This window comes from Poecilia formosa, unplaced genomic scaffold, assembly GCF_000485575.1.
Source record: "Poecilia formosa unplaced genomic scaffold, Poecilia_formosa-5.1.2 Scaffold101, whole genome shotgun sequence".
NCBI classification, from domain to species: domain Eukaryota; kingdom Metazoa; phylum Chordata; class Actinopteri; order Cyprinodontiformes; family Poeciliidae; genus Poecilia; species Poecilia formosa.
The window spans coordinates 63,147-79,922 of NW_006800040.1; the positions used below are offsets into that span (position 1 = coordinate 63,147).

At 37.6% G+C, this 16,776-nt stretch overlaps 2 protein-coding genes and 1 long non-coding RNA gene across 8 annotated transcripts in view; 1 reads left to right on the plus strand and 2 right to left on the minus strand.

Annotated features, from left to right (window-relative positions):
- abcf1 (ATP-binding cassette, sub-family F (GCN20), member 1) overlaps window positions 1-11,371 on the plus strand; it is a 22,653-nt gene extending 11,282 nt beyond the window's left edge. For 5 of the 6 annotated variants that reach the window (XM_007559008.2, XM_007559009.2, XM_007559011.2 and 2 more), the window contains 10 exons: window positions 982-1,106; window positions 1,425-1,537; window positions 1,907-2,081; window positions 4,488-4,562; window positions 4,715-4,785; window positions 4,857-4,889; window positions 7,092-7,260; window positions 7,341-7,405; window positions 8,728-8,800; window positions 11,049-11,371. In XM_007559008.2, coding sequence (XP_007559070.1) covers window positions 982-1,106; window positions 1,425-1,537; window positions 1,907-2,081; window positions 4,488-4,562; window positions 4,715-4,785; window positions 4,857-4,889; window positions 7,092-7,260; window positions 7,341-7,405; window positions 8,728-8,800; window positions 11,049-11,215 — 1,066 coding nt within the window. In that variant the 3' untranslated portion in view covers window positions 11,216-11,371. Of the gene's footprint in view, window positions 1-981; window positions 1,107-1,424; window positions 1,538-1,906; window positions 2,082-4,487; window positions 4,563-4,714; window positions 4,786-4,856; window positions 4,890-7,091; window positions 7,261-7,340; window positions 7,406-8,727; window positions 8,801-11,017 lie in introns of all 6 variants that reach the window. The other variant, XM_016674789.1, reaches the window with a different exon arrangement.
- Window positions 7,728-8,731, minus strand: LOC107836984 (uncharacterized). The gene is made up of 2 exons (XR_001662955.1): window positions 8,245-8,731; window positions 7,728-7,941 (listed from the first exon to the last, which is right to left on the minus strand). It is a non-coding gene; the product is annotated as an uncharacterized LOC107836984 (long non-coding RNA).
- A 5-nt stretch (window positions 11,372-11,376) lies between the features above and the next one.
- mrps18b (mitochondrial ribosomal protein S18B) lies at window positions 11,377-14,360 on the minus strand. The gene is made up of 7 exons (XM_007559013.2): window positions 14,257-14,360; window positions 14,002-14,164; window positions 13,476-13,573; window positions 13,329-13,397; window positions 12,634-12,700; window positions 12,499-12,558; window positions 11,377-11,665 (listed from the first exon to the last, which is right to left on the minus strand). Exons 1-7 carry the CDS (start codon window positions 14,335-14,337, stop codon window positions 11,466-11,468), a joined length of 738 nt encoding a protein of 245 aa, XP_007559075.1. The 5' UTR covers window positions 14,338-14,360; the 3' UTR covers window positions 11,377-11,465.
- Between the last annotated feature and the right edge of the window lie 2,416 nt (window positions 14,361-16,776).

The window sequence follows — 16,776 nt, forward strand, 5'->3', positions numbered from 1 at the left end:
CATCTGGAGTGTGATGTGCCTTTAAATGACGCCCCCTGTTGTGAATACTTGATTTAATAAGTGACTGAACATCAGTGTTTGAGTGCTGTCACAGGTTCTCAAATCAGTGTATTTTTGTACTTTGACTAGGTCATTTTATTAATTTAGACCATTCCATTGCACCTCTGGCTGTGCATTTTAGGTGGGTCAAACATGTAAAACAACTTTAAATTGCCCAGTCAATGAAGCTAGAAGTAAAACAGCCAATGTAAAATAAATAACAGACTGAAACTTGCCAAAACAATGGGTTGACTGCTTTGGTCAAACATGTAAAAATAAACGGCAACTAAACCTCTGTCAAATGGTTCAGAAAGTGCTATTAAGAATTTTAAATTTAGTATAAAATAAAAAGTAAAGCATGATGTCACTTAGGGCATAGAATTAGACCAAATAGATCTTCCCTTATGGATTGTTAATAGTCATTGATATCCAACCTAGAATTTGTTTTTTAAATTTGTTTTTTAAATATCAGATCGGTGCATCTCAGGTTCCTCTGGGCTTTAAAATGGTCTGAATACAAGGACCATTTTTGTTTGTGAATATTTTTTGAAGCTAAGTATTTTGCTTCTATTTCAACATTATGTTCCACTTTATGTTTGTCTGTCAGATAAAACCCCATTAAAATACATTGTGGTTGTAAAATCACTACAAGTCAGAAGCTCAGACGGTGTGTATATTTTTGCATGGTGCTCGCTGTTTGGGGATTATTAATTTAGATTTAAATCCTAACAACACAATAAATCAAAATTTCCTCTGAGGAAATAGGGCAACATTTTTTTCTGTATAACTGATCTACTGTTATACAGTAGATAAATATGCAAAAATCTTTTGCATATTTAGTTCTGATTAGCTTCCCACTGTGATGTTTTTTTCTTTTGACTTTTTGTGCTCTGAATAGTATGAAAACTCTAGATTTTTTTCCCCCTGCAAATCAACTTACAGCTACCTTCAAAGCTGGAAGAAGACTCTCCTCATCGTGTCCCATGACCAGAGTTTTCTCGACGATGTGTGTACTGATATAATCCACCTAGACAACCAAAAACTCTACTATTATAGAGGAAACTATTGTAAGTATCACGCAAGCTTTCTGCTATATTAGTTTCTTGTTTTTATCTGAAAGCTCCTGAATGTAGTGAGTAGTTTGTACAGCGCTGGAATATTTTAGTGCTGCTCCTTCATTGTCATTGAATGCTGTGATAAACTGATGTTCTGGAAGAGAAAGAGCTGCTGTAGGACTGCAGTACTCTGGTGATAACATGCAGAAATGGAAAAAATGTTTGGAAAACCGGAGAAGGTTGTTGGCAGGGGTGTTGAGTTACTTTCATTAAATGAACACCTGGCAAAGAATACATCCCTCAAATATTTGATTCCCTCTGTGTTTTAAGTGACCTTCAAGAAAATGTACGTGCAGAAGCAGAAGGAGCTGCAGAAGCAGTATGACAAACAGGAGAAGAAACTCAAAGAGCTGAAGGCTGGAGGCAAGTCCACCAAGCAGGCTGTGAGTATGGCTGTCTTCCCACACTGTGACACAAAATCACATCAGGTGTGGTGCAAATTACAACTAATTTGAATCTACAGTGATTTCCTCACCACACAGGAAACATTTAGTGCATTGCAATATAACACAATGGAGGAACACAAGATAGCTTAACCAAATGTACTAAAGGTTTTTCTCAGTTCACTACCCGTGATAGTACTGTCTTTGAAAGCCTGACCTGTTGATAACGATTTTGGCTGATACGTTTTAAATCTGTCTGAAGCATTGATAATACACACAAAGTGGCTAAGTTGGCACTTAGCCACTTTGTAATCACAGTTGGGTGATTATTGTTAACCGCGCTCATTCAGACTGATTTCAATGTTTCAGGAGAAACAGACTAAGGAGGCCCTGACCAGGAAGCAGCAAAAGGGCAAAAAGAAGGGACCTCAGGAGGAGGAGAGCCTGGAGGCTCCAGAGCTGCTCAAGAGGCCAAAGGAGTACACTGTGAAGTTCACCTTCCCCAACCCTCCTCCACTCTCGCCACCCATCCTGGGCCTCCACAGTAAGATCTGCTGTGACCCGCACACTTCTCCACATCCAGCTGGAGTCTGCAGTTTGGATAAAATACAAATATATGTAGCCAGCAAACATGAAGCTATTGGCCTAATCATAAGCTGCGAGGAGAATATCAAAGGGCTATATCCTTTACAAAAAATACAATGATTTCATGATATCAACATAGAAATTTTAATTGAAATTATCAATCAGATCCAGTTGCTTTTAATTAAAAGAAGACACTATTACATTTATACTGCTAAAATAATATTGATTAAAACCAATATAATGTCTGACATTTATTGTTATTAATAATAACACGGCACACTTCTTTTTATTTTTTACTGGAAACCTTATTCAGACAGCTATCAAAGTTATATGTACAAGAACATTTATTTTTAAAGTATTTTTGAATTGTATTGATAGATGGTTCAGCATATTTAAATATTCCTAGTGGGGAAAAGAGAATAGAATAGGAATAGAATATTCTGATATTTATGTATCAGAATCAGAAGAATTTTATTGTCAATATTCTGATATTGATGTATCAGAATCAGAAGAATTTTATTGTCATTGTCAGAAAGACAACAAAATTGCAGTTCCAGTACAACCATCTATTACACAACAGTGGTGGGGAGAGGGACACGGGGGGATAGTTGGCTGAGGCCTCGCAGCCCGACAGGCGCCACCTAGCAGAGGAAATGGGAAAAATAAGAAAAAACATCAGGTAAGGAGAGGGAAAAAAAAACAGCCTGTCTTACACTCTGCTCTTTGCAGGGTAGTTTGAGATGAAGAAATAAACCTAAGCACATAAGCACATATAAACACATATAGACAAAACAACCCGGGTACGAGGAGGAGGTGTGATGTGCATATGAGTCTCATGTGAGATATGTGTGTGTCAGACCCTGAACCCTAGCTGATGCGATTGTCTGTGATTGTCTGTGAGTATGATGTCAGAGTTCACCACCAGCTTATCAGTTCAGGGCCCACAGATGTTCTCAGGGAGGGGAGGGGCAGCAGAACAGAGCCTTCTTTAGACATAACAACCAGGGGAGGATAGCTGGCCAGCCAAGGCCAGCCCGGGAAGCCAGATTCCGATAGCAGAAATTTGTTTAGGTCAGGCTGACATCAGTTTACTGCCTTCCTTGAAAGTCTCGCTGGTGCTTCTCAATGGCAAATCCAAACAGCCAAATTTTAGGATCTCTCGCCTGATCCGAGCGAACAACGTTCTCCAAGGTCACACCATATCCATTCTGAGTCCGAGATCCGCTGCCCGACCACGGTCCTGTTCCAGGATCGCACCCAGTCTACAGCTCAGCTCCCGTATCATCTCAGTCTGAATGTTGATCACTCTGCAGATCCCATCAACCATACCCGGCAGCCTCGAAGTGGCCAAAACGGCTGCCGGCATCTTCCAATATTTCTGATAAGCCAGGTAGCCGCCAACTCCAATAAGCAGAAAACCTATTATCATAAATCCAATCATATACACATCTTCAACATCCTCGACTAACAGCCTCGTCAGACACACGGTCTTCCACTTCCATCCAGAATCCATTGTGTATCCAGCGAAGAATGTTCTGTCAGGTCATGAGGGTTCCCCTTTACCCGGTTTCTCAGTGGAAATTTTTTTTATCAATTGCGTTGAGAGACCAGCTGACCAGATCCATAATTTGCGACTTCGGAAGCTATGCAAAGAAGACTCTAAAAACTCAGGACACAGACGCTGAGCAGGGAAGATAGGGAGGGCAGGGAGACAGAGAAAGTGCATCATCCTCCTTCGAAAGACAGAGCAGAAAAATGTATGATGAGCATTTTACAAAGAACACAGCCGTTCATACATATTTATATAAATATATAAAATGCGGGGTCTATTCTTTAATTATGTCTATGCTGCACTGTAGTCTACTCCCGGTCCGCTTGCATCCTTGTATGCATTTGAACCGTGGCAGAGTTCATTTCAGCCGAACCCAGGCTGAGATTTGAAGGCAGACCAGAGTTTGCTTTTTTTGTCTCCATTGAAGTTCGTTTCACACCTCCCAACCGGACCTTCTACTAGAGTTAGATTAAAGCAGCATGCCCCCTGGTGGCAAGACACAAAATTGTAAGGGTTTTGAAACCATTGTATTTTTTTAAGCATAAAAACATGACATTTCAAAAACAGTCAGTCTTAACTAGGTCTAGCAGGGCTTTATATTAGCTTTTTGTGGACATCTTAAGAATATTATTTTATGCTAAATATTTTTGAAACCTTGTCCTGGATTAAGGTTTAATCAGCAGAGTAACAAAAAAAAATCATAAATCTACAAACCTGTCAGGAATTTAAACATACAAACAAAATAAGTTTATTTATGTGTGCTTACATGTCATGTCTGTTGATATTTGTGTGACTAGTTTTTACTGTATACAGGTGTTGACTTTGGCTACGAGGGTCAGAAGCCTCTCTTCAAAAACGTGGACTTTGGCATTGACATGGACTCCAGGAGTGAGTATCCAAATCCTACAGTAGATGGTTAATACTCATATTTAGATATTGGTGCTAATTATGTCTTCATTGAGCATTATAAAGGCTGGGGACTTTGTATGAATTATCAATTTTTCTTCTGTTATTTACTTTTCCCCACATTTCTCCATTAGTTTGCATCGTGGGACCCAATGGTGTTGGGAAGAGTACTCTGCTACTGCTCCTCACAGGAAAATTAAATCCTGTAAGACCACATACATGAAATTCCTCTTTTAAATTATACTCCTATATAACAGAAGACTTTTTCTTTTACAGATTAAGGGTGAAATGAGGAAGAATCACCGCTTGGTGAGTAATATAAATGCAAACGCAAAAAGGCCCAGTCCCAATACTCGCACTTCCACCCTTGTTCTGCCCAACATGAAGGTCCTTCAAATGTGCACATGTTGAAGGGTTTGAGAGTGCAGTGTGTCCCACATTCTCTCCATCCAGCCTTCGCCCCACCCATTTTGGGTCCTATTTCCACACTTCTGCTAAGCCCGCATCTAGGCGGATTTGGCAAAGTGGGTTACTCACAATTCATCCCTGCATGTGACGTTTTCAATTACAAGCAATTACATGGCAATTTTGTCATTATTAAAAATTCAAGAAAATAGTATGACAAGGCACACTTTTTTTTTTATATTTATCATATTAAAAAAAATTTGATATGATAAACTGAGCAACAAAAATAAGGGATAAAAAGAAGAGTCACTAACTGAGAAAAGTCAACAGAAAATGTTTCAAATGGTAGATGAATTTCAAATCTTCAATGAAGAATCTTCTTCAATGAAGAATTTATGAAATATTAAAATAAAGATTGGGCTTTTGTATTGTTGTAGTGTTTAAGGGCTTTCCTAAATAAAATTATTTCACTTTGAAAATATTAAAAATTGAGGTGAATTTTAGAAAGCAGTATTTGTGAATAAAAGTTAGCCAGAGGATTAAATCATTGATATCATAATTTAACTCTTCATCCCCTGTTAGAAGACCAAATTTTATTCCATTAAAACTTAAAAGCAGAATAGATTTCTTGTACAAGATCGAGTTTTAACAATCTTTCTAAAAACATTAATGAAGTTGCATCTGAAAAAAGATGTGTTGTCTCAAAATCTTAACACAGGAAGTGATATTTATCTTGATTTTATTTTATTTTATTTTGCGGAAAGTCATTACAGGGAAAACGTCATACATAATTATGAAATTAATTACATTTTTTGGTGAACTGTAATAGAAAGGTTTTTGGTTCTTATTTTCGCTAGAGATATCATCATGATTTTTAAACAATTGCTTTCTTCTCAGGGTAAAGGGGACATACTTGCTGTCAGTGTTCCTCATGAATGTCTTTTAACATTTTTGGTCTATAATGTCGCAACATCCATATTTTCTTTAAAGAAGGACATTTAGTTTCATTCTTTTTTAGTCTTTTTATTTTTCACAATCAGGCTTTTTTTCTATTTAATATGTGCTATATGTTTGTCCTTATCTTGATCTTTGTTAGCACATTAGCTCCACTTTATATTTAACTTTTAGCTGCATAAAAGAAATGTTTTTTTTAGTAACAGCTGAATGTGTAATCAGGTCTTTAATTAAATCGCAGGAGGAATTGCTTTTAAAACTGTTAAATTGAATGTTAGTACACTTTAATGTGCATATTTTGACAAATCACCATACAAAAGCTGCCATATTTCAAGATGACAACTTTTTATTATATGATGATATTGTATGTTTGTCGCAAACAAAAACAAAACTATCAGTTTTCAAATGTAAAATATTGAACTATTTTTTTGTTTCACCCAACATGTGTGAATACATTGAATTTTGCTCTGTAATCAACAAGTCATAGCAAAACACATTTTAGCAGCCAAATATCTCCAGTAAAATTCCTTTTTTTTTAAAAGGCGGATTTTTTTGCAGGAATGCTAAAAAGTAGCCTTTACTGTACTTTTTAGCAGCACAAATGCCTAAACTGTGTCGAAGTTGCAACACAGAGGTGTACTGTTTCAATTCTAAAATGTTTGGATGTAATCTGTACATTCAAACTTTTATGTTCACTTTGAGTACATGCTTCATAGAGCACTGTAGAGTGCACTATAAGTATTGGGACCGGGCCAATATGCACATTTAAGCTGGTAGGCAAGAGGAAGGAACCTTGTTCACAGGTCAAAGGTCACTGGTCACCAGACATCAGTCCACTATGAGTTAATGCACATGTTTTGCTCTGTGGAAAGAACCAAGTTAACTCTGAGAAAAGGGGACATTTCTAGTGAACAACATGCAAGCTGCAAGAAAAATAAATCCCTGAACTGGAATTTTAAGCACTAACCCTGGAGCTGTGACAGTCAGTTAAAGCTTGGTGTAGTGAGGCAGATAAGAGAATATTCATTTAATGTATTGTTCTGAGCTTATTTTAAATGTTCTGAAGTTTAAATGTTTTTGTTGGTGCTAATGTCCCTGTGTTCCTTGCTTGTGTCCCACCTGCTGACCCCTTCATGTTTTTGTCTCCAACAGAAAGTGGGTTTCTTTAATCAGCAGTATGCTGATCAACTGAACATGGAGGAGACAGCAACAGAGTACTTAATGAGAAACTTCAACCTGCCCTACCAGGATAGCAGGAAGTGCCTGGGACGCTTTGGTCTTGAAAGTCATGCACACACCATTCAGATCTCCAAACTCTCTGGTATGGATCTAAGCAGCTGCCACATGGCCATTTGTTTAAGAGGAGCCAATTTTAATCCCCTCTGCATTTCCTCCCAACAGGCGGCCAGAAAGCCAGAGTTGTGTTTTCAGAGTTGGCTTGTCGTCAGCCAGATGTGCTTATCTTGGTAAGAGCTGCTTCCTGTCTAGTCATCAAAGTATCAATGGCCCTATTGAAATCTACCATTAACATGTGGCCTAGTTCAAGCAGTGATGAGAGGAGAACTTAATTAGAAGAGAGAATCATGAGAATCTACTCTGAGTTATTAGATGAAATTCCACTCAGACGGTATTATGGGCCAAATTCACTTTGCTTCCAAAACACTTAATAAGGATATTTATACAGTCAGGGTGCATAAAACGTAGCTGGCGGAGACTTGAACCTGTAAAACTTTATTATAACAGAAAATCCACACAAAGTTCAGTCCTGGGGATCATGCAATTTTATTGTGTCTGTTATGTAACTTCATAAAGTGTATGATCATTTGAATCACACCTCCAGCCGATCTCAGGCCAATCCTTTTCAGTCAGAGTATTGCTTGCAAATATTGCATTTACTTGGATAACTAACAGCCAACCATGACCAGAGAATCAAAATACTGCACCAATTACGAGACATTCCTAAACAAAATAGCAGCATTTAGGAAAACACTGGAAACTTAACCTGTCTGTCACGAGAGGACCCAAATTTGGGTCCTCTCGTGACAGGGGTGTCAAACTCCAGTCCTCAAGGGCCTCTGTCCTGCAACTTTTAGATGTGCCTCTGCTGCACCACACCTGAAAAGAATAATTAGGTCATTAGCAAGGCTCAGGAGAACCGATCTACACAGGGAGGAGGTAATTAAGCCATTTCATTCCACTGTTTTTTACCTGTGGCACATCTAAACACTGCAGGACAGCGGCCCTTGAGGACTGGAGTTTGACACCCCTGTCATTGTGAATGACAACCTGTGAACAACAGGTTAACATAACAAATACTTGAATTTTATAATTAAGAATTAACTGATGTACAAAAATATTAATTTTAATTGCATATTTTCTTTGCATTTTTAAGACATTGTAGTTAACGTATTGTAAATGTCATCTAATAAAGAAATAATTGTCATATTTTCAATTTCTTGCCAACTTTTAACACAAAGTGGAGCGCTGGTGGAGCACCCTACCACAAAGTCAGCGGGTTTTCTGGGGGAAACCCTGCATGTGACCCCCGACCTCAGCAGATGACTTAGGATGATGTGGAAGGGGCTGTAGTCAGTAGTAGAAGCTTGCCTTTATTTTGGGACATTTTGCATTTTTAGTTAATGTCCCAAAGACATCCTTCGCCTCACCACCTGAACTTATGGTGTTCACAATTGAATTAGGATTTATTTATTTATTTATTTATTTATTTATTTATTTGGTTGTAGTTCTGAATGAAGTCAAAATATTATTTGTTTTTTTGTTTTTTTAGGATGAACCTACTAATAATTTGGACATTGAGTCAATAGACGCCTTATCAGAGGCCATTAATGAATACAAAGGAGGTGAGTAAAATTATTTTATTTTAAAAGCTGTGAGGACCTGGGAAAGTAAGGAGTCTCTGCATGAGAGCAGCATTAGCTTATGCTGCGCCACATTGATGCAGAATTCATACAGCAGGAACTAGACGTCTGCCGATCGATCGGCCACCGATCATAATCGGCCGATTTTCGTGAAAAAGTGTATGATCGGTAATCGCCGATCACACAAACTGATCACCTGCATCTCATTTCGCAGCCTGCCTGTGCAGCTGGTCTCCTCTTTCCTTCACACTGCGCAAACGCGCAGCAACAAATCCTAAGCGATGTCGTGTGGAACTATAACGCACTGAGTGAATGGGGAAGTTTGCGTGTTGCGGCGGAAAATTACCTCGAGGTCGGGGATGAAGCAGGTCAAAATGCATCAACACGACGAATCTAATATGGCATAAAAACAATGACGGAGTTTGGCTATGTCGAGACTCACTGTAGTAAAAGAGACATATGGAGCGATCAGATAGCAGGTAAAACAGCGTACAGCTACAAACGCTCACCCGGATTAGCATGACGGTCAGAAAGCTAAACAAATAACCCGCAAAATTATTTAAATCATCGAGCTGCGATGTAAGACGCTGGTTCTACTCTCGCTGTTGAACCGCTGCTACGCGCTACAGATTACTATCACAGACGGAGCGCCGCTTCTGCTCCACCTGGTAGTGAACTCTCACACCAAACCTCTGCTTAAAGCTGCAGCATCTAACTTAAAAAAAGGAATTACATACGTATTAAAACTTAAGCTGTCCTAACATGAGACAGATAATCTCTGAAAAAATAATCGATCTCCTCTGTCTCCTCCCTGTTCTGCATAATTACTCAGCTTAGTCAGAAACACCCACAGAACTAGCAGTATTCAGCTGGCCGCCATGCTATCAGGAAGTTTCATTCAGCAACTCAGGATTGTTTATTGTAATGGAACCTGTATTTGCCTTTGAATGTTAAGTTTTATACTTGAATTTTTTGGCAATGTTGAGAGGTTTTATTTTGACTTTTTGCATTATTTAACCTCTTCAGAGCCTTCATGTGTTTTCAGGCTTTTAAAGATAGTATTACCGAAAGCAGTACAATTTGCACAATGCCTGTTTTGTTTTTTTCTTAGAAAAAGTTATTAAAAACAAGTTTTTGTCTAAATTAAGGTGAATTCATGGTTCCTTTTTCCACATAATGTAACCGGTAGTGCTTATGATTAAAAATAATAATAATTATGTGATCGGTATCGGTGATCGGCCCTCATGGGTGGTCGGAATCAGCAGGAAAAAAGCTGATCAGCACATCTCTAGCAGGAACCCAAACCAGGCTGAGTGCATACAAGTCAACATATTTCTTTGACGTCTGACATATCTGGTAAGTAGGGATGTTCAAATCAGGGTTTTTGCTGCTGATTCCGATACTGATCGCCGATCTCTGCTGATCATTGATCTTTGCAGATCACCTGGAATTACTGTTAATTTTTTGCTTTAGGTATAAATGCTACTATGTGATCTGACAAAATTAAAAAAATGATCTGGCAATAAATTAACCTAATTTAGGAATAAAACATGCAAAATACTTGCAGGCACAATACAGGAACTATTCAGTCAAAAGGACAACTGAAAAACCTGCAATCAGTAAAATAATATTTAACAGTAAGGCTCTCAGTACCATAAATTATACATGAGTCAAATAAATCTCAACACTGCCTGTATCAAGTAATGCCAAGTAAAAAAGGAAACATTCATTCAAAGTCAAACGCAGGCTGCATCAAAATAAACAATCTTTCCTGATAGCATGGCTAGCTGATTAATGCTGGTTCTGATTGGTTAAGATAATCTGAGAAAAGAAAATCAAGCTCCTCCTTCCTGAGCCACTATTACCATCTGATTGTTTAAAAAGAACTGATCAAAGCCACGAGGGGGTTTTAGCACTGTTGATCAAGTTATTGCACTAAATGTGCTGGTGGCATAAAAACAATTTACTCTTCCAGGAAAACCCTTTATCTGCTGTATTGGCCATGCTAACTAGCCTGAGCATCCATGGCAGTCTCTGTTGTGGTGAACCAGCTGTAGTGTAGCAGAGAGCAAGGGAGAGGGTGGGGGCAGCACATACATGAGTATGTTTGACAGCACCAACACTCCAACAGACTCTGGTTGTTTCTGATGGAGCAGGACAATAGGGGGAAGGTAGAGAAGCTTGATATTTTTTTTTCAGATTAACTGAATTACTCTGATCCTGTGAGCAGCTGTGATCATCGTGAGCCATGACGCGCGACTCATCACGGAGACTCAGTGCCAGCTGTGGGTGGTGGAGGACTGCACCGTCAACCAGATCGAGGGAGACTTTGATGACTACAAGAGGGAAGTTTTGGAGGCCCTTGGAGAAACCATGGTCAATAAGGTCAATCCATGATCACTTCCAGGGCAGACCCCGAATATGGATTATTTACAATCATATACATCGGAACATTTGGAATATCAGTCATTCCTCCTGCTTCACATAAGCAGGAAGATTAAATATCTTTAACTATGACCTGTCAAAACTTAATAAAAGAATCTTCCACTTGCATTTTTGTCGTTTCATTTATTTAAAAGTTGTGAACTTCAGTAGAATGTTCAGGCATGTTGAAGTCCATGGTAGATTTTAAGCATTCTTCACAACTCTAGTGTTTTAAATAAGCCTTGTATATCTTCTTGACTTGATCCACTTTCTTGTCATCAGGCGTTATTTCTCCGTACCATTTATACCAGGGTTCACTAGGGCCAAGGAATGGTGGAGGTGATGTGAGCCCAACAGCATCATGAGTGTTGGAGTAATCCTCTCCTGAAAAATCCACATGTGGAATCTGAAAAGGAAGTAAACCTGAAAGGAGAAATATTTGGTTACGTTTTTCTTTTGTTTTCACATACTGAGTTTAAGTTGATTTTTGGAAGCTTATACTTTTCTAATGAAATTGGAGCAGAAACGTAACTTAAAAAGTTCTGTGTAAGAAAAAAAAGCTAATTACAGTAGGTTAGCTAATGTTACTTATTGAAACCCTATTATGTTCTATAAATGCATAGAAAACCGTTTCTACTTCACTTTTATTCTGTGATTGAGGCTACAACTTCATGTAATCTGCAAACTGCTGAACTTGATATATGTGAAGTTTTACAGTGTGTAACCAAGAAAAACATTCATTCAAGTCTGTTTATTTATAAAGCTGTTTCATAAGAAAATGAAAATTGATCCAATTTATAAACAGAAAAATATTGTCAAGTCGATCCAAATATCAAAATATTGTCATTTTTAAGCATTCTATTTGGAGCTGGGGTCTAACAGCAAAATCCCATCGTGAGCCTGTGAGAAAACCAGTGACTTCACCAGAGCAGTTTTAGTTGCTCTGAATCTTTTCAGAGCTCAGAGAGCTCATCAAGTAATCACATATCTGATTACTTGATGTAATCAAGTATGTAGATGATTATGTACAGGATTAGCAACTATTTTTTCAGGCATGTTAGATCTAGATTAAAGGACTGTAATTTATTACAGCATCTTTATGGAGAGGATGTTTAAGAAAGGTTTGATTACATATATGCTTGCTTACTAAGGATAGGATAGTTGTACCTAAAATGACGGCAGAGATAAAGGAGAAAACTCTAAATAAGTTGGTAGGGATTGGTAGCAGAGTTCCAGAGAAGCAAAGAATTTCGTACCGTCATCTCTTGCTTTGTCGATAGCTTCATTCAGCTTTTTCTGTTGTTTCATACACACACCTGAGGAAAGGAGATCCACCAGAACAATCAGTGGCTGCTACACTTCCTAGATTAAAAGGTCAGACGATGCATTACCAGTCAGAGTGGGATCATAGACCATTCCACTGTGTGGGCTGATAAACTGCTGGAGTAATTTCACGTTCTACAAGCGAAGATAGCAGAAGTTATTCTGGTTGTGTTTGTACTCCAACAGAAGTTATTTTCCTCAATAATGCTGGCCTAAAATTTCCATTGTAAAAAAAAAAAGAGATATTTAACCAATAAGAATGCAGAGAATGTCATTTGAATTAGATGAGATGAATACATCTGAAAATGTGAACTACTCTTTCACAAGTGATCCAGCAAAGAAAAAACAGAATACAACCTGTTCTGGAATAACAATCATTCACTGAGGCTGATAAAGGTAACAGCTTCTGAATGTAGAACTGAAATATTTCACAGAACTTGTTCTAAAGCGACGGCTCACCATCCACAACTGGTTCAGTCTAAAAACAGAGCTGGAAGCTTTGACAGTGGGACATGAAAATGGATTTTCATATTACAATCGAAAATAAAACAACAAAATGGGTTTTGAAATAGAAATAAAGGAAAAAAAAATATTTAAAACATAATCATGTAGATTTGCTTTCACACAGATGCTCTGGTATTTACCAGATAGTTGGTGCAACTCTAGAAAACCCCTACTGACCTCAATGGGGACAAGAGTGAGTGAGGGAGGGACAGACGGAAAACATGACATTTTGATCAAGTGTGCATCAACCTTCAGCTACCTGATGGTTGATGATAATGTTAGGGTCTCTACAAATTGGACAGGGGTTCCCACATATCTTGTCTCCTCTCTGCAAAACAAAAACAGAGTTGTAGTTATTTAAATAGCAGAGAATAAAAAAGTCAGTTCTACAGAGAAGGAATGGTACAATGCAAGTCTTGCGTGTCTTCTGAGGTGGGATGCCTCCCTTATGGTTCCTCCTGTAGCCTGCCCACACCGCACTGCTGCCGTACCGCTCAACATACTCTGCCAAACACATGGAGCATAGTACAGCCAACAGCTGTAGCAAAGGCCAAGAATCTCGAGTTCCCTGTTGGTTGTACCATATTCTGCGACCAATACGGTCACCGTATACTGTGACCGTAGGAGGCGCTGTTGCATTTAACACTGTGCTACGCCAAAACGTAAGCTTTGCAGAGGGAGAGGGCGAACAAAAGCAAAAGGAAAAATGTAGCGAAAAAAAACCTAAAAAAGAACAAAAATTAACATTTGACCACTAATATTATGACTATTATATAATGTTCTACTTTCAGAAAAACATAATGAATACTTGAATATTAGAGTTTTATTTTACTATAATAAGTTTATTCACACACACACCCTGCTTAAAATGCAACAATGCCTCCTACGGTCACAATATACGGTGGTCACATAATATGGTGTAACACCGGTACCTTCGCTGTCCAGGTAAACCCAGGGTGTTTGTTTGTACCGATCCGCAGTCTGTAGCGCATGGACCTCAAACTCCTGCCAACATGGTGCTGAACTCCCGAACTGCTGTGTGAGGAGAGCAGAGAGGGGGTTCGGCTTCACCGCAGGCAGCCTCTGCAGGCAGGACTGAATGAGACAGAAATCACATCAGAAACGCGTCCATCTGACCCGCAGTGAAACCATCATGACCATGTTGACGGGACACTAACGTATCATACCCGATATCGATGAAACTGGAATGAAGCTGAAATTAATTCACGAGAAAATATTTTGGATATGTTCAACACGTACGCGGCCATTTTGTCTTCACATGGGGTGAAAGGTCGTCGTCTTCTTCTTCTTCTTCTTATTCTTCTTATTCTTGTCGGTTTTACTGGCGGTTGGCAACAAACTGTTAGTAGCATTACCGCCACTTACTGGTATGGAGTGTGGTTCGTGATGGTCTAAATATGTATCCATATTTATATATACTCTACCATAAATTCTACCTAAACATACGTAAAAACACATACGTGCTTATCCACAACTTTGTATACCATTCTTCTATATTATGCACACATTCTCAAACACACCTACTATAATCAAATTCTATGAAATAATTTAGTTTTCTTCATAAATCGCATAATTATTTGCATATGTTCACTCCCCAAATTCTTCCTCAAAATATCTAATAAATTAACCTTTTCCTTAATACTTTCAAACTCTCTCTTCATATATCTTCTCTCTTTTTCATATTTATGACATTCTAATATAACATGCTCTATAGTTTCTTATTTCTCACAGTAATCACATTTGCCAGTTTAGTACTTTTGAATTTTAAAAAGTGTATAATTAAGCCCTGTAAGTCCAAATCTTAACCTTGCTATTACTCTTTCCTCTTTTCTATTTCTTCTTCCATTTCTTCTTACTCCTACAATCTCCTGAATTTTATAAAACCATCTTCCTGTTTTATCTTCATCCCTCCTTTTTTGCCATACTTTCATCAGTTTCTCTTTAACAATACTCTTTCCTTCAGATTTACTTGTTTTAACTGTAAAGCTAATAGGATTCTGAATTGCCATTTTATCTGCCCTCTCGTTTCCTTCTATTCCAATATGTGCTGGAACCCACACAAATATAACTATCAAACCCATGTTTTGTATTCTGAATAATGTATGAAATATTTCTAATAAAATGTCCATCCTACTATCTGTTTGATTATATTTTAAACTTAATGCAGAGCTTGAATCTGAATATATTATTGTTTTTAATGGTTTTATGTCTTCTACCCATTGTAAAGCTAATAATATTGCCAACATTTCTCCTGTGTATACTGATAATCCATCTGTAATTCGTTTTCCTTTTGTTATACAAACGCTATTCCTATTTTCCCTGTTGTTTTTGATGTATCTGTATAAATTTGAATATATTGATAATAATTATTTAATTATAATTGCACTGAATAACTATCTACAATGTATGATTTATCTTGTTTCTTTTCCATTACTGACATTATCTACTGTTGCTTCTGGTAGAATCCAGGGTGGTATAATTGATATTGGTGTTGTTTGACTAATTTCTAAACTATTCCTTTTAAATTCTTTTATTTTCTTTTCAATTGTCCATCCAAAACTCCTCATTTCTTTTTCTTTTTCCCAACATGGATTTAAAATTTCCAGAGTTGGATGATCAAAGTTATTGCCTTGCAAATTTAACCAATAATTGATTTCTAATTTTTCATGATTAGGTATCAATAAAGTATTTTTATTTGAACTGAATTGAATTACAGAGGCAGAAAGCTATAGAAAAAATATGGAAAGCTGTATGTGAAAAGTTATTGAAAAATAACTACATTGTTTTGTGCCTATGCTGCAGCTTAATATGATTATGTATGTCAGCTAATATTGATATAAATATTCATGACTATTCATTGACGTGTCCTTATTCATTTAACTGAGTGTACAAGTGGAACCATGCAACATGGCTTCTATGTTTGTTCTCAGACCTATAACCAGTACATTAATATTTCAAAGGTTTTCTATGTTTTTTCTAAGCGGCCCAAATATGAGGAAGACCATCGTCTTCCTCACTCTTATTGTTGTGTTTTTCAGCTGCTGCTCTGCAAAGCTGACTGACGAGAACTACAGTAAAACTGGCTTCGTTATACACCACAACAGGAGAAAGGCATCAAGAAACCAAAGTGACACCAACCAGAGTCAAACTTGGGTTACCCCAACTCCTACTATTTCCCTGGTTTATAGAGTACCAGGCTTAACCTCATGGATGCTGTTCTTTCATGGACAATAGAATTTTGTTCAGTCAGCCAAAAATGAGTCAAATATGTTTATATTTCTTACCTGTTTTCTTAAATAAATTGCAATATTAATGTCATGTTGTAAATTCTAAGTTTGTGTACACAACTTTTTGAAATATGGTAATGTAAAATAATTTTGAACAACATAATATCCATCGTCTGCCAACAAAATTGTGTGTTTAAGACAACAATAGATGATTATGTGTGGGAGAATTTAAGCTGGAACTGAACTGGAAACGGGATTATGCCATCTAACACTGTGACATTGGAGTGATTTAAAGAGCAGTTGTGAAATAAAATAAAGCTCCTTAAAAGATGTCATGTTGAATATTTTGCGAATGTTGTTTAGAGAAAGGTTTATGAGCTTAATGCTTAAACAGCCGGTGTCCGTAAATATTCATCTGTCAGTAATCTGTTGAGCAGGGATCAGTCCTGGAAACAGAGA